Source organism: Boleophthalmus pectinirostris, unplaced genomic scaffold, assembly GCF_026225935.1.
Source record: "Boleophthalmus pectinirostris isolate CB_2022bp ecotype Guang Dong unplaced genomic scaffold, ASM2622593v1 HiC_scaffold_3, whole genome shotgun sequence".
NCBI lineage: Eukaryota > Metazoa > Chordata > Actinopteri > Gobiiformes > Gobiidae > Boleophthalmus > Boleophthalmus pectinirostris.
The window spans coordinates 8,455,068-8,479,802 of record NW_026571299.1 but is presented as its reverse complement, the minus strand read 5'-3'; the positions used below and the strand labels follow the sequence as shown (position 1 = coordinate 8,479,802).

Sequence of the window (24,735 nt, the reverse complement as noted above, 5' to 3'; positions counted from 1 at the left end):
AGCAGACAGGAGCAGAGACAGACAGAGCAGAGAGCAGAGACAGGAGCAGAGACAGGAGCAGAGACAAGAGCAAACAGGTGCAGACAGGAGTAGAGACAGGAGCAGACAGGAGCAGAGACAGGAGACAGACAGAGACAGAGCAGAGACAGGAGCAGACAGGAGACAGAGACAGCAGAGACAGCAGAGACAGGAGCAGACAGGAGCAGACAGGAGCAGAGACAGGAGCAGAGACAGGAGCAGACAGGAGACAGAGACAGAGACAGAGAGACAGAGGAGCAGACTGGAGAAGAGACAGGAACGGACAGGACCAGGGCTAGAAGAGGAGACAGGAGCAGACAGGAGCAGACAGGAGCTGAGACAGGAGCTGAGACAGGGGCAGAGACAGGAGCAGAGACAGGAGCAGAGACAAGAGCAGAGACAGGAACAGAGACAGGAGCAAACAGGAGCAGACAGGAGCACAGAGACAGGAGCAGACAGGAGCAGAGACAGGCAGAGACAGGCAGAGACAGAGAGCAGACAGGAGCAGAGACAGAGGGCAGAGACAGGAGACAGCAGAGACAGGAGCAGAGACAGAGCAGACAGGAGGACAAGACAGGAGCAGAGAGGAGCAGAGAGACAGGGGCAGAGACAGGAGCAGACAGGAGCAGAGACAGGGAGCAGAGACAGGAGCAGAGACAGGAGCAGACAGGGGCAGAGACAGGAGCAGAGACAAGAGCAGAGACAGGAGCAGAGACAGGAGCAAACAGGTGCAGACAGGAGTCAAGACAGAAGACAGAGCAGAGGAGCAGACAGGGCAGACAGGGAGCAGAGACAGGAGCAGAGACAGGGCAGAGACAGAGAGCAGAGACAGGGAGCAGAGACAGGGGCAGAGACAGGAGCAAACAGGAGCAGACAGGAGTCAAGACAGGAGCAGAGAGGAGCAGAGACAGGGGCTGAGACAGGAGCAGACAGGAGCAGAGACAGGGGCAGAGACAGGAGCAAACAGGTGCAGACAGGAGCTGAGACAGGGGCTGAGACAGGGAGCAGAGACAGGAGCAGAGACAGGTGCAGACAGGAGCAGACAGGTGCACATAGAAACAGACAGGAGCAGACAGGTGCAAAACCAGAGGAACAGACAGGTGCATACAGGAGCAGAGCCAGTGGAGCAGACAGGTGCAGACAGGTGTAGAACCAGAAGAACAGACAGGAGCAAACAGGAACAGAGACAGGTGCAGAGCCAGAGGAGAAAACAGGTGCAAACAGGAGCAGAGACAGGTACAGACAGGTGCAGACAGGTGCAGACAGGTGTGTGTGGTACTCACGTCGCAGACCTGCTCCTCGGGGACGCCCCTGAGGACGGCGTACAGCTCCAGATGTTCTCGTCCCGTCAGGAGCTCGTTGACGGCGTCGAACTGTGGACAGTATCCCATGTTCTGATGAACCTCGTCGATCTCACGAAGAATACTGCACACAAGGTTTTACTGCTTTAGGACTGGGGTAATAATGGCAGTAATAAAGTACACGGTAATGAAGTACACAGTAATGAAGTACACAGTAATAGAGTACACAGTAATAAATGTAAGTACAGTGGTGTAGTAAACAGGGCCGAGGTTTGAACAGAAACATGAGGCAACACTGGATTAAAATTAATCTGAGGCCCAGACGGAGCAAAACACCACTGTCCCCATTCACCGCAAACAGGACCAGACCAGGACCAGACCAGGGCCAGACTAACCAACTAAACCAGGACTAATCCAGGACTAAACCAGGACTAAACCAGAACTAAAACAGGACTAAGACAGGTCTAAAACAGGACTAAACCAGGACTAAACCAGGACTAAACCAGAACTAAAACAGGACTAAAACAGGACTAAGACAGGTCTAAGACAGGACTAAACCAGGACTAAACCAGGACTAAACCAAGAGTAAACCAGGACTAAAACAGGACTAAACCAAGAGTAAACCAGGACTAAAACAGGACTAAGACAGGTCTAAAACAGGTCTAAGCCAGGACTAAACCAGGACTAAACCAAGACTAAACCAGGACTAAACTACATCTAAAGAATGTCTAATCATTCTCTAAACCTGGACCAAACCAGAACTAAACCAAGACTATACCAGGACTACACCAGGTATAAACCAGGACTAACAAAGATTAGACATTCTTTAAACATAATCTAAACCAGGTCTAAACCAGGACTAAACCAGGACTAAACCAGCATTAAACTATGTCTAAAAAATGTCTAATCATTCTCTGAACCTGGACTAAACCTGAACTAAACCAAGACTACCATAAGACTACACCAGGACTAAGAAAGGACTAAGAAAGGACTAAGCCAGGACTAAGCCAGGTCTAAACTAGCACTAAACTATGTCAAAAGAATGTCTAATCATTTTCTAAACCCGGACTAAACCCGTACCAAACCCGAACTAAACCAGGACTACATCAGGACTAAACCGGGACTAAACCAGGACTACACCAGATCTAAACCAGGTTTAAACCAGGACTAAACCAGGACTAATCCAGGACTAAGCCAGGTCTAAACTATGTCTAAAGAATGTCTAATCAATCTCTAAACCCAGACTAAACCAAGACTAAACAAAAACTAAACCAAACTACACCAGGACTGCACCAGGTCTAGAGCCGGTCTAAACCCGGTCTAGAGCCGGCTCACCTCTTGCCGTTGAGGAAGGCCTCTCCGCTGGTCACCACAGTGTCGCCCGTCAGCATTTTGAAGGTGGTGGTTTTCCCGGCTCCGTTTACTCCCAGCAGACCAAAACACTGCCCGGCAACAGAGGAAAAAAACAGCCAATCAGAACCAAGACAATATATAATCGACCAATCAGAACACAGATAATTTTATTGCATCTTATAACGCAATACAAACTAAACTGTGAGACTTTCTGGATGGTTGGAGCTTAAAAAAGTTGAGTCTTACTTCTCCGGGAGGGATGCCCACACAGAGGCGGTCCACGGCGGGCTTCTGCTTCGCCTTGAACACCTAAAACAGAACAGAAACAGACTCTTGTTACCGCGAGTTTGTAAATAACGATGTATTCTGTCGATAATCCTGCATATTAACTCTCTAAAAGCTGCGTTTAGTCATTTAGTTCCGAGTGATGAGAAACAGAAAAGTGAAAATAACGTTGAATAGGCATAAAATGGCTCCAATAAACAGGAAACTGAAAACTCGGGCTGGGAAATGAATTGGATTTCAGTCAGAATCAGAATCAGAGGAGTTTTGTGCATTTGTGGAGAGGAAACATGATTTTCTCTCACCTAAATTTAATTAAAGTTTGAGTTTTCGTCTTTTTCTCCTTTTGTGGCGCTTTGACCGATTAGATTCAAATAATTGTCATGGTCAGAACTAAACCAGGGCTGAAACAGGACTAAACCAGGACTAAACCAGGGCTGAACCAGAACTAAACCAGGACTAAACAAGGACTAAACCAGGGCTAAAGCAGGACTGAACCAGGGCTGAATCAGAACTGAACCAGGACTACACCAGGACTACACCAGGACTCAGGACTACACCAGGACTACACCAGGACTGAACCAGGACTGAACCAGGACTGAACCAGGACTAAACCAGGACTAAACCAGGGCTGAACCAGGACTAAACAGGAATAAACTAGGACTGAACCAGGACTAAACCAGGGCTAAACCAGGGCTAAACCAGGACTGAACCAGGACTGAACCAGGACTAAACCAGGACTAAACCAGGACTGAACAAGGACTACACCAGGACTAAACCAGAACTGAACCAGGACTGAACCAGAACTGAACCAGAACTGAACCAGGACTAGACCAGGACTGAACCAGGACTGAAACCAGGACTAAAACCAGGACTAAACCAGGACTGAACCAGACTGAACCAGGGCTGAACCAGGGCTGAACCAGGACTGAACCAGGGCTAAACCAGGAACTGAACCAGGACTGAACCAGAACTGAACCAGGACAAACCAGGAATAAACCAGGCTTTACCAGAACTAAACCAGGAATAAACCAGGGCTGAACCAGAACTAAACCAGGAAAACCAGGGCTGAACCAGAACTAAACCAGGACTAAACCAGGGCTGAAACCAGAACTAAACCAGGACTAAACAGGGACTAAACCAGGACTAAACAAAGACTGAACCAGGATTGAACCAGGACTAAACCAGGGCTAAAGCAGGACTGAACCAGGGCTGAACCAGAACTGAACCAGGACTAGACCAGGACTAAACCAGGACTAACCAGGACTGAACCAGGACTGAACCAGGACTGAACCAGGACTGAACCAGGGCTGAACCAGGACTAGACCAGGACTAGACCAGGACTAACCAGGACTGAACCAGGACGAACCAGGACTGAACCAGGACTGAACCAGAACTGAACTGAACCAGGACTGAACCAGGACAACACCAGGACAACACCAGGACAACACCAGGACTGAACCAGAACTGAACCAAAACTGAATCAGGACTGAACCAGGACTGAACCAGAACTGAACCAGAACTGAACCAGAACTGAACCAGGACTGAACCAAAATTGAACCAGAACTGAACCAGGCCTAAACCAGGACCGAACCAGAACCGAACCAGGACTAAACTGGGGCTGAACCAGGACTAAACCAGGACTACACCAGGACTCTTTGTGTAGGACCTTGGTGAGTTCGCGTAGCTCCAGGATGTCTCCGTGTCCCAGACCGTGGACGATCCTCTGTCGCTCTTTGGCCACGTCCTCGTCCTCGTCCCCCAGAGGACTCAGCTTGTGCAGGGAGCTGGTGGGTCTGAAACGCACAGAGACACCGTCAACACGCAAGATTTTTATTTTATTTTTGGTAATTTGTTTAGATTTTAAGTTGAAATCTGACCTGGGTTTGATGCAGAAGCGATACTGGATGAGGACGGTGATGATGAAGAAGACCACGCCCTCCACCGCCATCGCAAACAAGTTCTTCCCGACCATGTCCCACTCCAGAGGGGAGCGCAGACGGTTCTCCCCTGGAAAACAGAGACCAGGTCAGAACCAGGACCGGACCAGGACTGAGACAGGACTGAGACAGGACTGAGACAGGACTGAGACAGGACTCAGGACTGAGACAGGACTGAGACAGGACTGAGACCAGGACTGAGACAGGACTGGACAGGGACCAGGACTGGACAGGACTGAGACAGGACTGGACCAGGACTGAGACAGGACTGGACCAGGACTGAGACAGGACTGGACCAGGACTGAGACAGGACTGAGACAGGACTGAGACAGGACCGGACCAGGACTGAGACAGGACTGAGACAGGACTGAGACAGGACTGGACCAGGACTGAGACAGGACTGAGACAGGACTGAGACAGGAGGACCAGGACTGACAGGACTGAGACAGGACTGAGACAGGACTGAGACAGGACTGAGACAGGACTGAGACAGGACTGGACAGGACTGAGACAGGACTGGAGACAGGACTGGACCAGGACTGAGACAGGACTGAGACAGGACTGGACAGGACTGAGACAGGACTGGACCAGGACTGGACCAGGACTGAGACAGGACTGACCAGGACTGAGACAGGACTGGACCAGGACCGGACCAGGACTGAGACAGGACTGAGACAGGACTGAGACAGGACTGGACAGGACTGGACCAGGACCGGAACAGGACAGGACCGGGACAGGACCGGGACAGGACCAGGACTGAGACAGGACTGAGACAGGACTGAGACAGGACTGGACCAGGACGAGACAGGACTGAGACAGGACTGGACCAGGACTGAGACAGGACTGAGACAAGACTGAGACAGGACTGAACCAGGACTGAGACAGGACCGGACCAGGACTGAGACAGGACCGGACCAGGACTGAGACAGGACTGAGACAGGACTGAGACAGGACTGAGACAGGACTGGACCAGGACCGGGACAGGACCGGGACAGGACCGGGACTGGACTGAACCAGGACCGGGACAGGACTGGACCAGGACTGAGACAGGACTGAGACAAAACTGAGACAGAACTGAACCAGGGCTGGACCAGGACCGGGACAGGACCGGGACTGGACCAGGACCGGGACAGGACTGAACCAGGACCGGGACCAGGACTGAACCAGGACCGGGACAGGACTGAGACAGAACTGGACCAGGACTGAACCAGGACTGAACCAGGACTGAACCAGGACTGAACCAGGACTGAGACCAAGACTGAGACAGGTCTGGACCAGGACTGAGACAGGACTAGACCAGGACTGGACCACCAGTGAACCAGGACTGAGACAGGACTGAGACAGGACTGAGACAGGACTGGACCAGGACTAAAACAGGACGGAAGCAGGACCGAGACAGGACCAGGACTGGGCCAGGACTAAGACAGGACTGAACCAGAACTGAACCAGGACTGAACCAGGACTGAACCAGGACTGAACCAGGACTGAACCAGGACTAAGACAGGACTAAGACAGGACTGAACCAGGACTGAGACAGGACTGAACCAGCACTGAAAGAGGAATGGACCAGGACTGAAAGTAGATGTTTTCATGTGATACTCGAGTATTAATTTCTCCACTTTTACTTAAGTAACAAAATTTGAGGATTTCTTCCAGCACTTCTTGGTTCAGGACTGAAACATTTGACATATTTTTTGTCCCAAGTCCCACCCCTGGTCTTTGTTTGTGTGTGTTTGTGTCTTAGATGTTTCCTCACCAAACCTCTCCAGCGCGTCGGCCATGGCCTGGTTCTTCACCATGTCGATGAGTCCTCGGCCCAAACAGAAGTGAGGGAAGATCAGCAGAACGTTCTTCAGGATGTCGTTAATGCCCCCGATCTCCTGAACACCGAACAACAAACACGAAGACTTTCAAAATACACTCAAATCTGCCCACACACGAACCTTCTGAGATACAACCAGACTTAAAAAGCTCTTATAAATATTTAACTCTTTCCCCCCTGGACGCCTACTAGGAACAACCCGTACATATGTTACTAGGGCTACCCATAGAGCATAACTGCATAAAAGAAAACAGACTGCCACGAGTGATTATAAATGATTTTTACACTCATGAACTTAATTGTAACACAGACATATTTGTATCTCTGGAAACCTTAGACTCTAAACTCTTCATTTATGGATGTTTAAATGTGATTCAACTCATTTACAGGTTTACAACAGCTCACTGAAAATGAGAGTTTACCTGGTCAGGTGCAAACTAGAAAACAAAAAAACTACATTCAGCATCTGATATCTGCATGTTCTGAGTACTATATTCATAAAAAAATAAAAAATATACTTTGTCAAAGTATTTAAACAGATTTCATATCACCAGATACAGTATAGCCAAGTGTGCACCTGTTTTTACCTGTTGTTCACCTGTGTGCACCCAATTAATTTTTTTCCATTTAACTTATTCAACTCATTTAGCTTATTCAACTTATTTTATTTATTCAACTCATTTAACTTATTCAACTAATTTAGCTTATTATAATATAATAATATAATAATAAAACTCTTCCCCGTCAGTGTGTGTCCAGTATTTGTCATCTTGGCTATTTTCTCGATGTGCAGAGCTCCGCATAAGCGTTTTTTCTGTAGCGATTCTGTTATACATCGCATCTTGGAAAAAAAGACTGAAATATTTTAAAGGACTGGCCTGGGCAACATCCAGATTTCGGGACAATTTTGGTTCATAATCGAGTATAAAGCTCAGATAGTTTGTTGGGATATCGCAGGACTCCACACAGACGCATCAGCGGCATTCTCACCTTCTCCCCGAAAGTCCGTCGCTATCGCTGTTTTCCACTTTATAATCAACTTCAACATCATCACTTTGAAATCTATAAAAGTCACTTTCTCTAAACTTATCCATAAAATACATCTGCTCCTCATTATTTCTAAAACTGTGCGCCGCAGCGCCGCGATCTTTCCATTGCACGTGTTTCGTGTTGTGTTTTTTCCGGAAGCTACCATCGTCACTATTTCGATTAACTTCGGAAAAAATCGGCGAAAACATATCCTTGAATCCTATTGGTCAGTCTAGTGTGGGTTGTAGTGGCCCCACCGATCGCAGTCTCTGTTTAAATGTGAAAAACCGAGCCGTTTCTAAAGGTCGTCAAATCTCGTCTTTAGTGATACGGCGGAGGTGTCAAAAGTCGTCATTAAGGGAACAGGGGGGTCGTCAAATGTCGTCTTCATGGGGGAAAGAGTTAAAGTGCACTGACGTTGTTCCCGAACAGCTCCATGACGAAGGTGGAGATGCTCCCGTTGATGCCGATCAGGATGTTGGCGCTGGTGAGGACCACGTAGGCCGTGGACGGGATGGTGAAGAAGAACGAGGCCGGGTACATGAGGGGCGTGATGGACCAGCTGAAACACAAATACTGTCATATAAGTACTACAAACACAAATACTATTACTACTACTACTACTGGGTATATATTAGGGGGAGTGATGGACCAACTGAAATATAAATACTGCAATATAAGTTACTATTACTACTACTGCAGGGGGTACATCAGGGGTGTGATGGACCAGCGGAAACAGAAATACTGCACTATAAGTACTACTAATATCAGTAGCAGTAGTAGCAGTATGGCAAAATACTGTAATATTCTGCACTGCTCCATACAGAAATAGTAGTAGCAGTATTAGTAGTAGTAGTATTAGTATTAGTAGTAGTAGTAGTAGTAGTACTATTCTGGTAAAGTACTGACCTGTAGAGCAGTAGTAGTAGTAGTAGTAGTAGTAGTAGTAGTAGCAGTAGTAGTAGTAGTAGTAGTAGTAGTAGTAGTAGTAGTAGTAGTAGCAGTAGTAGTAGTAGTAGTAGTAGTAGTAGTAGTAGTAGTATAGTACTGATAGTAGTAGCAGTAGTAGTAGTAGTAGTAGTAGTAGTAGTAGTAGTAGTAGTAGTAGTAGTAGTAGTAGTAGTAGCAGTAGTAGCAGTAGCAGTAGTAGTAGTAGTAGTAGTAGTAGTAGTAGTAGTAGTAGTAGTAGTAGTAGTAGTAGTAGTAGTAGTAGTAGTAGTAATAGTAGTAGTAGTAGTAGTAGTATAGTAGTACTGACCCGTAGAGCAGTAGTAGTAGTAGTAGTAGTAGTAGTAGTAGTAGTAGTAGTAGTAGAGTAGTAGTAGTAGTAGTAGTAGTAGTAGTAGTAGTAGAGTAGTAGTAGTAGTAGCAGTAGTAAGTAGTAATAGTTAGTAGTAGTAGTAGTAGTAGTAGTAGTAGTAGTAGTAGTAGTAGTACTGACCTGTAGAGCAGTAGTAGTAGTAGTAGTAGTAGTAGTAGTAGTAGTAGTAGTAGTAGTAGTAGTAGTAGTATAGTACTGACCCGTAGAGCAGTAGTAGTAGTAGTAGTATAGTACTGACCCGTAGAGCAGTAGCAGTAGTAGTAGTAGTAGTAGTAGTAGTAGCAGTAGCAGTAGTAGTAGTAGTAGTAGTAGTAGTAGTAATAGTAGTAGTAGTAGTAGTAGTAGTAGTAGTAGTAGTAGCAGTAGTAGTAGTAGTAGTAGTAGTAGTATAGTACTGACCCGTAGAGCAGTAGTAGTAGTAGTAGTAGTAGTAGTAGTAGTAGTAGTATAGTACTGACCCAGTAGTAGTAGTAGTAGTAGTAGTAGTAGTAGTAGTATAGTACTGACCCGTAGAGCAGTAGTAGCAGTAGTAGTAGTAGTAATAGTAGTAGTAGTAGTAGTAGTAGTAGTAGTAGTAGTAGTAGTAGTAGTAGTATAGTACTGACCCGTAGAGCAGTAGTAGTAGTAGTAGTAGTAGTAGTAGTAGTAGTAGTAGTAGTAGTAGTAGTAGTAGTAGTAGTAGTAGTAGTAGTATAGTACTGACCCAGTAGTAGTAGTAGTAGTAGTAATAGTAGTAGTAGTAGTAGAGTAGTAGTAGTAGTAGTAGTAGTAGTAGTATAGTACTGACCCGTAGAGCAGTAGTAGTAGTAGTAGTAGTAGTATAGTACTGACCCGTAGAGCAGTAGTAGTAGTAGTAGTAGTAGTAGTAGTAGTAGTAGTAGTACCCGTAGAGCAGTAGTAGTAGTAGTAGTAGTAGTAGTAGTAGTAGTAGTAGTAGTAGTAGTAGTAGTAGTAGTAGTAGTACTGAGCAGTAGTAGCAGTAGTAGTAGTAGTAGTAGTAGTAGTAGTAGTATAGTAGTAGTAGCCGTAGAGCAGTAGTAGTAGTAGTAGTAGTAGTAGTAGTAGTATAGTAGTAGAAGCAGTAGTAGTAGAGTAGTAGTAGTAGTAGTAGTAGTAGTAGTAGTAGTAGTAGTAGTAGTAGTAGTAGTAGTAGTAGTAGTAGTAGTAGTAGTAGTATAGTAGTAGTTAGTAGTAGTAGTAGTAGTTAGTAGTAGCAGTAGTAGTAGTAGTAGTAGTAGTAGTAGTAGTAGTAGTAGTAGTATAGTACTGACCCGTAGAGCAGTAGTAGTAGTAGCAGTAGTAGTAGTAGTAGTAAGTAGTAGTAGTAGTAGTAGTAGTAGTATAGTACTGACCCGTAGAGCAGTAGTAACAGGGCGAGCACAGGCAGGTTTGTGGACGACACGTAGGCCTTTTGTTGGAAGCAGACGAAGATGAGGATGACGAGGGTCGCAGGCACCACGTAATTACACTGGAAACAAACACTTTTGTTTATAAACACACTTACAGGAGTAAAAGTGATAAGTACAAGACTCAAACTAGGCCTAGAACTCGGTCTAGCTCAGGGACTGGATCAAAACTACTAAACCTGGTCTAACGCAGGTCTAAATTTGGTCTTGTTTTGGCCTCACCATGTCCCAGATGAAGTTGGCCACCCAGTACAGCAGGGGGTGCACTCCGCTGATGAACTGCATGTGTTTGGCTTTGGACACGCGCTCCTGGATGAGGAAGACCACGAAGCTGGCGGGGACGAAGGACATGGCGAAGATCACGCAGATGGACACCAGGACGTCCACAGAGGTCGTCACGCTGCGGGGACAGAGGAGTGAGGACCAAATGTACCCAGCATTTACAGAACATTTTACAGAGTCTAGTTCCTGCCCCAGACCCCGGTCCAGTCCAGTTCTTGGTCCAGTCCCAGTCCTGGTCTCAGTCCCTAGTCCCCGGTCCTTACAGAGCGACTTGTGAGAGCTGCTCCTTGGTCAGGTTGAGCGGGTGGTTGAAGGCGGTGATGCCGTAGTGAGTGGGGTCGGCCTCTGGGGGCAGTGCTGCGCGCAGGATGGCGTTGTTCATGACGTTGAGGAAGGCGCCCACACTGTGCCAGCCTTTGTTATTGAACCAGATCTGGACCAGGACCAAGACGAGACCAAGTTAGTACCACAATAATAGAACTTTAATGTACTCAAGAGACAGGCTTTTTAAATTTATACACATTTATACACAAGTCAGTGCTTCATTAAATACCTATTCACTTGTTTGTTAAATTTTTAATAAATGAATTTTTAGAGCTTCACCATTTATTCACCCGAAATTATATTTGAAGTGATTTGTGCATTTTTGAACATTCTTTAATCAATTTTTAAGACGCCATTTTTCAGGTGAACTCCTGTCCTCACTGCCACCGATGTACACGCACAGCTCTGTACTCACTTTGTTCTCCAATTTTATTATCTTAATCTTATTTAAAGTCAGCTTTTTTATTATTTTAATAGTCATTTTAGATGAATATTATGATTTTAAATGTCCCATTTATAACATTATGATCCACGGGTGTCATAGATTATAACTATAGAGCAAAAACAAGCACAGTGTTTTCTTTAAGGTTTTTAGTTGAACTGATTAATATAATTTCCCAAACATGTATGAATCAAAACAACTAGTAAACTAATAACAAATAACAACATAGTTATAAGCTCAAATATCTCAAACACACGTTCCAAACTTAATAACAGTGCACAGTGAGACCTTGACGTTGTTCTTGGTGTCCAGGCCGTTGATGAACCCTGAGAGATTGTCCAGGAAGCGATCCGCTGCTGCCCCCTGCAGGACACAAAGGGAGGTGCAGTATTAGTATTGTAGTATTTTAGAGGAACTATATGTAGCTTGTGCTATTATTGTTTTTAAAATTTATTACAGGCACCGTTGAACCTGGGTTTTGCAAGTGCATTAATCTGCAGATAGAGACACACAAAAGTTTGTCTCAGTCTCAGTTTATGTTCAGGCCTCATGTGAAAACTGAACCTCCAGAATTCCCTCCCTGAACTGCAGAAGCTGCACTAGCACTGACTCATGACTGGTGCAGGTGCTGGGGTTTAGGTAGAGACCGTTCAAAGCAGAGAGCGAGACATTTTAGGTTTAAACACACTGGAAAGCACTGAAACTGGCAACACAAGAGCCTCATGTGAGGCTCATTCTGTTTTCTGATTGGGTAATTGTCTTGAGAATGAAAACACCAAATCATGTCCAATGTTTCTATAATTAATAAATGAGCATTACAACTGTTATCAGTAAAAGCTCTATTTGATTTGAACATGTTTGCCTCATATCTGGCAACACAGAAAGGGCATGTTTATGTAATTTAAAGCCTTTAAGTCGTCCTGTAGTCGTGTTTGTGGTGGTAAAAGTCGTACCTTCTCCAGTTCAAAGATCTTCCGGACTCTCTCGATGGCGTCGTCGATCTCATTGGCCGGAGGCAGGACCTGAGTGCTGCGAGCGCCCAATGAGAATCCACCGTACCTGCTCAGGTGAAAACACACACACAGGTGAGAGGAGGAGGAGGAGAGGAGGAGGAGGAAGGACAAGGGCAAGAGAGAGAGAGAAGAGAGGAAGAGAGAAGAAAGAGAATGTGGACGAAGAGGGAAAGAAGGTGAGAGAGAGAGAGAGAAAGGGAGGGAGGGAGAAAGAGAAAAAAAATTATACAGAAGAGACCGAGAGAAGGAAGAGAGAGAGAAGGAGTGAGACAGAAGGGAAAGACAGAGAGAAGCAAGAGAGAAAATGTGGAGAAAGAGGGAGAGGAGGAGCGAGAGAAGGAGAGACAATGACAAGGAAGAGAAAGAAGTGAGAGAGAGAGAAGAGAGAGACAGAGAGAATGTGGACAAAGAGGGAGAGGAGGAGAGAGAGAAGGAGAGAGAAAAGGAGGAGAGCGGGGATGAGAGAGCAAGTAAAGGAGGACGAGAAGAAGGAGAGAAAGAGGATAATGGGGAGAGTGGAGGAGGAGGACCAAGGAGTGAGAGAGAAGGAAGAGAAAAGAAGGAGGAAAAGGGGGAAGGAGGAGGAGGAAAGATGAAGATGATGCGAGACAAGGAGGATAAAAGAAAGAGGAGGAGAGGGGAGAATGAGGAAGAGGTGAAAGAAAGCAGGAGGATGAGACAGAGAGGAGGAAAACGAGGAGGAACGAACTGAAGAGGAGAAGAGAGGGAGGAGCGAGGGAGGGAGGGAGGAGGAAGACGAGGAGGAACGGTGTTGAGGGGACTGACCTGAACTCATTGACCCACACTTTGTTCTTGAGACTAGAACAGACACAGGAACAGTCCGTTTATGTCTATGTTCGTGTTTATTTTTACTCTAAAGATTTTGGTCTAAAACTCCAGCTCTCAGCAGCAGCAGCAGCAGCAGCAGCAGCAGCAGCAGCAGCAGCAGCAGCATCAGCAGCAGCAGCAGCATAGTTGACTGTAGCGGCAGCAGTAGTAGGAGAGGCAGTATTTGTAGTAGCAGGAGTAGCGGCAGCGGCAGCACTAACTATCTGCAATCGTATACTTACGATAATACTAGAAATAGTATGAGTAGTTGGTAACAGCAGGAGAAGCGTTAATGGTAAAAGCAGCAGTAGTAGCAGTAACATAAGCAGTAGAGGAGGCAGTAATGATAGTAATAGAAATAGCAGCATCAGCAACAGCAGCAGCAGCAGCAGCAATAGTAGTAACAGTAGTAGTAGTAGCAGTAGCAGCAGTAGTAGTAGTAGTAGCTGTTAGAGAAATTCTGTTTGTGTACTGAGGACTTTCATTGCAGCTCAGTACAGCACAAAGATGGGATTTCTCTAAGGCCTAGGCTCCACTGCACGAGTATTTCACCCTATGCAAGCCTAAAAACTGCAAATGTTGAACCTGTAATTTTTAGCATGTCCTGTATGTGTATCCATCCTATTTTTTGATGCTCCACACGAGCGTAGGCGCGTATCCCCATCAAAATACACAGAGAGCATCTGTTGTTGTATTTGTGCGTTTACCATTAGCACAACCTGCTCCTGGGGCAGTTCTAGTGGCCACACCGGCTTGTTAAAACCTGATCCCGTCAGATCTCAGAAGCTCAACAGGGCCGGGTCTGGTCAGGACTTGGATGGGAAACCACTGGGAAAATCAGGTGACAGGTGTCGTTGTGTCCTTAGGCAAAGCACTTCACCTAAATTACCTAGTATAAAAGTGTTGTGTGTGTGTGAGTGCCGGTGGTGGTCAGAGGGGCCGATGGCGCAGACTGGCAGCCTCGCTTCTGTCAGTCTGCCCCAGGGCTGCTGTGGCTACAGTAGTGGCTTACCACCATCGGGTCTGGACTGAATGAATAATGAACTGTAAAGCACTTTATGTATCTTGAAAGGGGCTGTATATAAATGCAATGATTAAGTTCTGTATTGTGTGAAAAAGCCCAGGTCCAGAAGTTACTTTGTGCTTTGAAATTAACTTTTGAAATCCTGGCGTTTTCTGTGGACAGCCTGTACACAAGGTAAATACAAGCCAGTTCAGCTGTTCGTTTCACTGTAGACAAGTGGCTAAACACGCCCAGTCAAGTTTAATCGGCTTTCCCTTTGAGAAACGCAGAGTCAGTGCTGCACACACACGTCCTCCTGGAGCTGCCGGAGGAAACGCCCTTACCTTGATGCGCAGATGTGGTTTGCGAGGTTATGCAAGTAAACACTGAGGCATGCAGTGGAGCCAGGGCCTAAAAGCAGCAGCAGCAGCAGCAGCAGCAGCAGCAGCAGCAGCACTAGTAGTAGTAGTAGTAGTAGTAGTACCTCTTGCCGATGATCTGGGCGTAGGTCTTGACCAGGTAGTCTGAGATGTTCCTGGAGGTGAGGTTCTGCAGAGTGTCCGTGGCGCTCAGCATCATCTGAACACAAACAGTTACATAAATTACTCACACGTGTAGCAGAAAGTACACCGAGGATTTTCCTGTGACATCGACCCGAGTGTCCAGACCTGAGGGGGGGGCAGGCCTCCAGCTCCAGGGGGACACTCCGGCAGCATCCTCATGTTTCCGTCGCAGCTGCAGTAACAGGCGGGAGAAGGATCGCTCATGGACCAGTTCCCGGAGGAGAAGAGCTCCAGCAGGTCCTCGGGCACGGGGAGGGTGGACCAGTCCTCGTCGCCCATGGTGCAGGGAGCATCTCTGCAAACACACACACAGAAAGACATCATTATATATTCAAGCCTAAATCACAATTTTGATTTTAATGATTTGACGTTTCAGCGTGGTATTGGTATTACTCACGGTATGGAGTAGCCTTTCATGCAGCGCGTTCCAAAGCCCGGGTCGTCCAGGAGAGCGCCGAGGAGCTTCTGCATGTTGGTATCTCCAGGAGCATCGTCGCTATGACAACAGCATAAAACATTTTAATCACACAGAGAGAGGAGCGGCTCTGATGAACACAAATAAACACTATGGTCAGCCTAAACCAGGACTAAACCAGGTCTAGTCAGCCTAAACCAGGACTAAACCAGGATTAAACCAGGTCTAGTCAGCCTAAACCAGGACTAAACCCGGTATAAGCAGCCTAAACCAGGACTAAACCAGGATTAAACCAGGACTAAACCAAGTCTAAGCAGCGTAAACAAGGACTAAACCAGGACTAAACCAGGTCTAAGCAGCCTAAACCAGAACTAAACCAGGACTAAACCAAGTCTAAGCAGCCAAAACCAGGACTAAACCAAGTCTAAGCAGCCTAAACCAGGACTAAACCAAGTCTAAGCAGCCTAAACCAGGACTAAACCAAGTCTAAGCAGCCACTAAACCAGGACTAAACCAAGTCTAAGCAGCCTAAAACCAGGACTAAACCAGGACTAAACCAAGTCTAAGCAGCCTAAAACCAGGACTAAACCAGGACTAAACCAAATCTAAGCAGCCTAAACCAGGACTAAACCAAATCTAAGCAGCCTAAACCAGGACTAAACAGCCTAAACCAGAACTAAACCAGGTCTAGTCAGCCTAAACCAGGACTAAACCCGGTATAAGCAGCCTAAACCAGGACTAAACCAAGTCTAAGCAGCCTAAACCAGGACTAAATCCATTCCTCCCCTGTTGTGACCCCAGACACAGTGACCCCGGTGTGACCCTCATGTGACCCCGGTGTGACCCAGTGCAGTACCTGATGAAGGTGACCTGGTCCTGGTACATCCAGGGCTGCAGCTCCAGACTGGGATACTTTCCGAAGGGCGGGACGATGAGGCTGAAGATCAGAGCGATGCACACGAACACGGCCGGCAGCACGATCTGCACACAACACCATCGCCACAACAAGGGCCACAAACACAGGTCAGAGGTCACAGGCATCAAAGTATAATAAGATCTGCAAGATGAGCTCAAGACGGCCTTTTGGTGTTTTCAAAAAAATCTTTTTTCTTCCTAATTACTTCCATGAAGACTGGCCTAACTCCGCCCACTGTGTGACATCAGAAACGTGCAGTTCTAACCAACTAAATAAAGAAAATGTACTCACAATTAAAGTGACCAGACATCCCAAAAAATTCAGGACAGTCTAGAAATCTAAGCTGCTGTCCTGAATCGGGCCCTAAATGTCCCGAAAATTACACTCAAACAGAATCCTGAGAAGTTATTTTGTGATAAATATTAAACTGCACAGACCCTGACGGCTTCCAAGTGTCTGCGTCCAGCCCCGGCTACAATGGATCTATTTGGTTTATTTTTTGACGTTCTACACTTAGGCGCAACACATTTTCATTTATCTAACGCGGCTGCTGTACCAGAAACTCAACACGCCGTTAAAAAGCAAAAACATCAACACAGGCACCAGGAGGAGAGGGTGAGGAAGTACACGTGGATTACCAAAACCCGAAGCGATGAAATGAGTTCATGATTTTTATGTTGTTTTCTTGTAGCAGAAAGATTAATTTGATCTTTGACTAAAAATATGTTTGTGACAAGTTTGAAAATTCATCTTTTATTAATTTAAATAAATAAATAAAAATGACCATTACAAATCTCAGCAAATCTTAAACATTTCTTAAAGATTTTTTGTCACTAAAATAAATAAATAAATAAATAAATAAATACTAACCCCCCAAAAATGTTGTTCGAGCTTTCTTTTATTGAACAAGATGTGGATGTAGTAATTATCTTAACAGGCCTACAAAGTTACACAAAAACTTTTCTGGTGAAGGTTTTGCCACCTCCTCGTCTCCATGGTGATGTTATTGGATGTTATTGCTTTGCCTGGAATGTTCCACAGTATGAAACGCAAAATAAGCATATGTATCACTACGTAATCAAACAGTCTGTCCAAGATACAGGTCCAATCTGTGGAGAGGCGAGCCTGCTAAAATAACAGCGTGTTTTGAGTGATGTCTGTGTCTTGTACCTGAGCGAAGAATCCTTTGCGTGAGCGCCGCGCGTACAGGAAACGCTTCCACATCAGCGCCACGAACTGCTGCCTCCTCAGAGCCCAGCCGGTCACCGAGTACGAGCCTTTCCCGTCCGTGCAGTTCAGCCAATCAGAGTCCTCCGCTGGAAAACACAGGAACAACGTGAGCCAATCAGAGAGACAGAAGTTCAGCACTGCTCAGGTCGGGTGGACAGAGCCTCCTCACTACCCCCCCTAGTGGCCTCCTGTTGCAACAGCGGAGAAGAGTGAATAGGGTCCTCAAAGTCACTTTTTTGCTGAACTGGCCCAAATGATCATAAGCAGAACTTTTAACTACTAATTTAAGTAATTCTGACATCACAACTTCAAAAACAAACATTGCACTGTGACACAAGCAGAAGACTAATGTTCCAAACCTTTTTAAATGCATCTCTCTGTAACTTAATGTGTAATTGTCCGCTGATCATGTGTCTCCGCTCTTTGTAGGCATTTAATGTTTCATGCATGTGGTCCTACGTCCAGTCAAATGAAGCTCACAAAGCTACAGGTTACGGACGACCATAATAGGACCAGGAATTTATTTATGGACAAAATAGCAAAATAAAAACACCAGGATCATGTAGAGTTGGTTAATACAAACATTTTAAGCATAAGTTGCTTGTAAAAACAGGTGTAGTTATTGTGATATGAGGAGTGTAACAGTACACAAAAATCACAGTTCTGTACGTACCTCGGTTTTGAGGTCACAGTTCGGTTCATTTTTGGTACAGTTTGGGAACAAAATGTAAAACAATTTGCATGTTGTTTATTTGTGTGTATATTAAACTAACATTACACAAATGGGAAAATAAAATAAATGCAAAGTGCTGCTTGATAATACTAATAAGTTATATAAATAATAAATAAAATATTCTCAAATAAGCAACAAATGTCTGAAATATTATTTTTTAAATTGTTGTAAGCAGTAAACAAAGCTTTTCAAAAAGTAAAGTGGGCGGCAGTAGTTCAGTTGGTGGAGCATTCGCCCACTGATCTGAAGGTTGGTGGTTTGATTCCAGCTCTCGACATAAACATCACAGGTTGAGCGGTCAGATCCACTGACCCACAGGTTGGCTGGTGTGATTCCAGCTCCCACAGATGAATGCTGTCGTTGTGTCCTTGGGCAAGACACTTAACCCACCTTGCCCACAGTGTCTGCGTACACTGATGTGTGAATGTGTGTGTGTGTGAATGGGTGAGTGGTTCCTTGTTGTAAAGTGTTTTGAGTGCCTTGAAGGTGGAAAAGCGCTATAGAAAAACGTGACCATTTACCATAAAGTGCTGCACTAACAGTTCCAGAAACAAATTTTATTTTTGGCCAGAAACTAGGACTAGAACCAGGACTAGAACCCAGGGCCAAACTAGAACCAAAGCAGGACTAAACCAGGACGAAACCAAGATTAAACCAGGACTAACCCAGAATTAAAACAGGATTAAACCAGAACAGGACTAACTTAAAAGTAAACCCAGATAGAGCCAAGACTAAACCAGGACTAAACAAGGACCAAACCAGGATTAAATCAAGACTCACCAAGACAAAGCCAGAGACGAAATCACAATTAAACCACAACCAAACCAGGACTAAACCAGGACTAAACCACCATGATTAATCCACAAACTAGGACTAATTCAGGACTAAACCAGAACTGAAAGGACTGAACCAGACCCAACTAGGACTAGAACCAGGACTAGAACCAAACAGACTAAACCAGGACAGGATAAACCAGGAGACCTTAGAACCAACAAGACTAAACCAATAACCCAGTCAAACCAGGACCAAAACAGGACTAAACCAGGACGAAACCAAGATTAAACCAGGACTAACCCAGAATTAAAACAGGATTAAACCAGAACAGGACTAACTTAAAAGTAAACCCAGATAGAGCCAAGACTAAACCAGGACTAAACAAGGACCAAACCAGGATTAAATCAAGACTCAACCAAGACAAAGCCAGAGACGAAATCACAATTAAACCACAACCAAACCAGGACTAAACCAGGACTAAACCACCATGATTAATCCAGGGTCAAACTAGGACTAATTCAGGACTAAACCAGAACTGAAGCAGGACTGAACCCGGACTGAACCCAGGACTGAAACTAGGACTAGAACCAGGACTAGAACCCAGGGCCAAACTAGAACCAAAGCAGGACTAAACCAGGATTGACCCAGGATTAGAACCAGGACTGAACCCAGGATTAGAACCAGGACTAGACCCAGGACTAAACCACCATGATTAACCCAGGGTCAAACAAGGACCAAAGCAGGACTAAACCAGGACGAAACCAAGACTAAACCAGGACTAACCCAGAATTAAAACAGGATTAAACCAGCACTGAACCAGGACTAACCCTAGTTTCAGTGTGCACCTGGGGCAGTTGTCGCAGGTACGACAGTGCAATGACAGTTTCCTCGTGAATATAAAGAGCCGACTTTGTGTAGCTGCACTGTAAACACACACTGCATGGCAGTTGCATCGAACTGAACGTCCCGTACCGAAACAGTTCAGCACAAATACACGAACCGTTACACCTCTATGTGATGCGGTTGCCAGATTGGTGGTAGATGAAGCGTAAGAGGAGGGTCTGACCTGGGTCTCCCTCGGACTCGTTGCCCTGCAGGTCGTCCTCGGTCAGGGGCTTGAGGCAGCTCTGATGGTCTCCTCCTCCAAAAGCGTGAGTCCTCCTCCTCCTCCGCACGGGAAGAGTCCCATCTGAACTCACACAAGCACAGGATCAGGGAGTTTTAACGGGACGACATTACGCAAAACCGACTCTTGTGAGATTTAAAACCGTGTTATAATGTTGTTTCTTCATCAAAAACAGACCTGGAGTTGTGTTTTGTTTCTGAATTTCAATAGTGCGGAACTGACCTGAAGGAACCTCCGTGTCCACTCCATTGTCCTCGGCCACTTTCAGGAAAATCTGGAAAAACAGAAAAAGTATTGTGAGGGAACGTCTATTTTAAACCAAATTCACAAAGACGACTACAATAACCAGGCAAAAATTGGAGAAGTAATTTTAAAAAGTAAATTTAAACTGGGACTAATGCAAAACTAAACCCAGATAGAGCCAGGACTAAACCAGGACTAAACAAGGACCAAACCAGGATTAAATCAAGACTCAACCAAGACAAAGCCAGAGACGAAATCACAATTAAACCACAACCAAACCAGGACTAAACCAGGACTAAACCACCATGAATAACCCAGGGTCAAACTAGGACTAATTCAGGACTAAACCAGAACTGAAGCAGGACTGAACCCGGACTGAACCCAGGACTGAAACTAGGGCTAGAACCAGAACTAGAACCAGAACTAGAACCGGGACTAGAAACCAGGACCAAACTAGAACCAAAGCAGGACTAAACCAGGACTGAACCCAGGATTAGAACCAGGACTAAACCAGAATTAAAACAGGATTAAACCAGGACTGAACCAGCACTGAACCAGGACTAACCCAGAACTAAAATAGGACTAAATCACCATGATTAACCCAGGGCCAAACTAGGACCAGAACCAGGGCTAGAACCAGGACTAAACCAGGACTAAAACCAGGGCTAGAACCAGGACTAAACCAAGACTTAACCAGGACTAACCCAGAACTAAAACAGGACTAAAACACAATGATTAACTCAGGGTCAAACTAGGACTAAACCAGGATGGAACTGGCACTGAACCAGGACTAAACCAGGACTAAATCCAGACTAAACCCAGACTTGTCCCGGACAAAACAAGGACTAAAACCTGGATCAGAAAAAAAGACTAGAAGTAGGACTAAAGCAGGACTAAAAGGACTAAACCAGGACTAAAGCAGGACTAAAGCAAATAAACCAAGATTAAACCAGGACTAAACCAGGACAGCAGGACTAAAGCAGGACTAAACCAGGACTAAAAGACTAAAAGGACAAGATTAAACAAGCAGGACTAGGACTAAAGCAGGACTAAAGCAGGACTAAAGCAGGACTAAAGCAGGACAAGACTTAAACCAGGACTAAAGCAGGACTAAACCAGGACTAAACTAAAGCAGGACTAAAGCAGGACTAAAGCAGGACTAAAGCAGGACTAAAGCAGGACTAGAAGCAGGACTAAAGCAGGACTAAAACAGGACTAAAGCAGGACTAAAGCAGGACTAAAACAGGACTAAAGCAGGACTAGAAGCAGAACTAGAAGCAGGATTAAACCAGGACTAAAAGGACTAGGAAAGCAGGACTAAACTAAAGCAGGACTAAAGGACTAAAGCAGGACTAAAGCAGGACTAAAGCAGGACTAAAGCAGGACTAAACCAGGACTAGAAGCAGGACTAAACCAGGACTAAAGCAGGACTAAAGCAGGACTAAAGCAGGACTAAAGCAGGACTAAACCAGGACTAAAGCAGGACTAAACCAGGAAACCAGGATTAAACCAGGATTAAACCAGGACTAAACCAGGACTAAACCAGGACTAAACCAGGACTAAACCAGGACTCGTGCCCACCTCCTCCAGGCTGGTGTCAGACACGCCGTAGCTGGAGATGCCCAGGTGGTGCAGGTTCTGGTCCAGGGCCCTGAACAGGTCCACGAAGGCCCCGTCCTTGGCGGCGGAGTACGGCAGGACGTAGGTGAGCTCGTGGCCCAGGTCCTCCACCAGACGAGCCCCCGGGATGTGACCCAGGACCAGAGCTGAAACCTGGGCTATGTTCGCCGGGACCAGGGGGTGATCTGGAGGAGCGTCTGTGGAGGCTCTGCCCACACTACTGCTCGGAGGGTCTGAGAGAGAGAAGGAGGGAGGAGGAGAAGAGAGGAGGAGAAGAGAGGGAGAGAAGGAGAGAGGAGGAAAAAAGGAGCAGGAGGCGGAAGGGGGAAGGAGAGAGGAGAAAAAGGGAGAAAGAGAAAGAGAGAGGGGAAGGGGAGGGAGAGTAGGAAAAAAGGAGGAGGAGGAGAGAGGGCGGGAGGGAGAGAGAGAGGAGGAAAAGAGGAGGAGGAGGAGAGAGCAAGGAGGAGAAGGAGGAAGAGAGGGAGGGAGAGAGAGAGAAAGAGGGAGAGAGGAGGAAAAAGAGGAGGAGAGAGGGAGAGAGAGAGGAGGAGGAGGAGAGAGGGAGGGGAGGGGAGAAGGAGAGAAGAGGAAAAAAGGAGGAGGAGGACAAGAGGAAAGGGAGGAGAGAGAGGAGGAGGGAGGAGGAGAAGGAGAGAGGAGAATAGAGGGAGAGAAGGAGAGAGGGAGGGAGAGTAGAAAGGAGAGAGGGTGAGGAAGAGGAGGAGGAGAGAGGGCGGGAGGGAGAGAGAGAGGAGGAAAAGAGGGGGAGGAGAGAGGGAGGAGAGAGAGCAAGGAGGAGGAGGAGGAAGAGAGGGAGGGAGAGAGAGAGAAAGAGGGAGAGAGGAGGAAAAAGAGGAGGAGAGAGGGAGGGGAGGGGAGAAGGAGAGAGGAGGAAAAAAGGAGGAGGAGGACAAGGGGAAAGGGAGGAGAGAGAGAGAGGAGGAGGGAGGGAGGAGAAGAGAGGAGGAGAATAGAGGGAGAGAAGGAGAGAGGGAGGGAGAGTAGAAAGGAGAGAGGGTGAGGAGGAGGAGGAGAGAGAGGGAGGGAGGGAGGGAGAGAAGACGAGGGGGAGGGAGAGGCGAAAGGAGAAGGAAAGTAAAAAAGAGAGAGGGAGGAAAAGTGAAAGAGAGGGACAGAGAGAGAGAGAGGGAGAGCGGGAAAAGGAGCAGAAAAGAGACAGAGAGGGGGAGAAGAAGAGAGAGAGGGAGGAAAAGAGAGGAAAGGTGAGAGAGGAAGAAAGGGAGAGAAAGAGAGGGTGAGAGGGGGAGAGAGAGCAGAAGAGAGGGAGAGGGAGAGAGAAAGGGGGGGACAGGGGAGAGAGAAAGGGAGAGAAAGAAGGAGAGAGGGGGGAGAGAGGGAGACAGCGAATAAGGAAGAGTGAGGGAGGGAGAGAGAGAGACAGAAAGAAAGAAACAAAGAAAGGAAGAGGGAGCAAAAGACAGAGAGTAAGAGCAAAAGAGAGAGAAGAGTAAAAAAGAAGGAGAATATGGAAAGTTAAAGTTTTAATATATTTTATAAAATTATCAGATGTTCCACCGAATGGCCTTCGACTTTTCTGTTTCCATGTAGACGACAATGAGAATGTATTTTTACACATGTAAATGAAGAAATGAACAATTTTAATGCAAGTTTTGCAAGTTTAATGCCATACCGTGGAACATTCAAAGCAATGCAATAACATCAAGCAGCTCCTCTTTTGTGCCTCTGAGCAGGACACTTCAGACAGTATCACACAGTTCAGTATCTCCTCAAACACCTGATGATTGTGTTTTACATTGTGAATTAGGGATGGGCATGATTAATCGATTAATCGATAATTGATCATTAAGAATTTCATCGATTACGTTAATTTTAATCGATAAACTGAATGTAGGTTGCTGTGTGTATCGTGACCAAACAGGTGTGTACATGTGTCTCTCTGCATCAGAAGGAGCGAGACACAAACAGTGGGTCAGTCTGCAACGTACCGAAGCACAAATGCGTATTTAACGATGATTTGTACAAGAAATTCCACACTTTCCGTTGCGTTCGGGACAAGTGTGAGTCCATGTGCACAGTGTATAAAGCAGCACATATGTTTCTGTGTCCAGTGGGAAAAAGTTTTACCAGGTGAGAGTCGCTCAATGTGGATGACGAGTCCCACCTCCCTCCCCCCGTACGGTGTCCTGGTATTGACAAACGCAAATCTGGTCACACTAACCTGTATTCCACTGAGTCATGTCTTTTAATCTGACAGAAATTGACCGCATCAGCGACACAAGAGCTGTAGTTTTATCTTCGCTGAGTTTATGCAAATTAGCGATGCGGTTTTAAGTTTCGTTTCTGTGAGAGTTGCACAAAACTGAATTAAACACATTATAATGTCAAACGGGCTGATGTGGCTCTAGAGTCGTTACTGTTTATATGTCGTAAAGTTGAATTTATTTATGCAGATTAGTAGTTCAGATAGTAATAATAATGATGATAATTTTAATATAAAAACGTTAATGATTAATCGATAATCGATCGTTAATTCTTCCGACGATCGATTAAGAAAATTTCATCGAATGCCCATCCCTATTGTGAATAGTTTGTGTTACCGATGGTGGCGGCTTCACTCTCGTGTTCTGATCCCAGACCAGCGTCACTGGAACTGACAGACGCTCCATCTTCATCCTGAAAACACAAACAACTGTACTTCAACAACCAGTAGAAGTACCTTCTTCAGACAAACACGGTGAAGTTTTTTTTTTTTTTTTACTATAGTAGCAG

The 24,735-nt window shown here is 45.9% G+C and overlaps 1 protein-coding gene across 2 annotated transcripts in view; it reads right to left on the bottom strand.

Annotated features, from left to right (window-relative positions):
* Positions 1–24,735, bottom strand: part of LOC110165876 (phospholipid-transporting ATPase ABCA1-like) — a 120,116-nt gene that overhangs the window by 8,882 nt on the left and 86,499 nt on the right. For both annotated transcript variants that reach the window (XM_055160104.1, XM_055160103.1), the window contains 22 exons: positions 24,564–24,639; positions 21,946–22,217; positions 20,344–20,395; positions 20,062–20,184; positions 17,429–17,574; positions 16,199–16,323; positions 15,325–15,423; positions 15,033–15,222; positions 14,849–14,943; positions 13,320–13,352; positions 12,474–12,579; positions 11,809–11,883; positions 11,018–11,187; positions 10,695–10,872; positions 10,419–10,534; positions 8,163–8,307; positions 6,651–6,774; positions 4,835–4,964; positions 4,624–4,750; positions 2,919–2,981; positions 2,655–2,761; positions 1,302–1,443 (listed from right to left, as the gene is read on the bottom strand). In XM_055160104.1, coding sequence (XP_055016079.1) covers positions 1,302–1,443; positions 2,655–2,761; positions 2,919–2,981; positions 4,624–4,750; positions 4,835–4,964; positions 6,651–6,774; positions 8,163–8,307; positions 10,419–10,534; positions 10,695–10,872; positions 11,018–11,187; positions 11,809–11,883; positions 12,474–12,579; positions 13,320–13,352; positions 14,849–14,943; positions 15,033–15,222; positions 15,325–15,423; positions 16,199–16,323; positions 17,429–17,574; positions 20,062–20,184; positions 20,344–20,395; positions 21,946–22,217; positions 24,564–24,639 — 2,694 coding nt within the window. The remainder of the gene's footprint in view (positions 1–1,301; positions 1,444–2,654; positions 2,762–2,918; positions 2,982–4,623; positions 4,751–4,834; positions 4,965–6,650; positions 6,775–8,162; positions 8,308–10,418; positions 10,535–10,694; positions 10,873–11,017; positions 11,188–11,808; positions 11,884–12,473; positions 12,580–13,319; positions 13,353–14,848; positions 14,944–15,032; positions 15,223–15,324; positions 15,424–16,198; positions 16,324–17,428; positions 17,575–20,061; positions 20,185–20,343; positions 20,396–21,945; positions 22,218–24,563; positions 24,640–24,735) is intronic.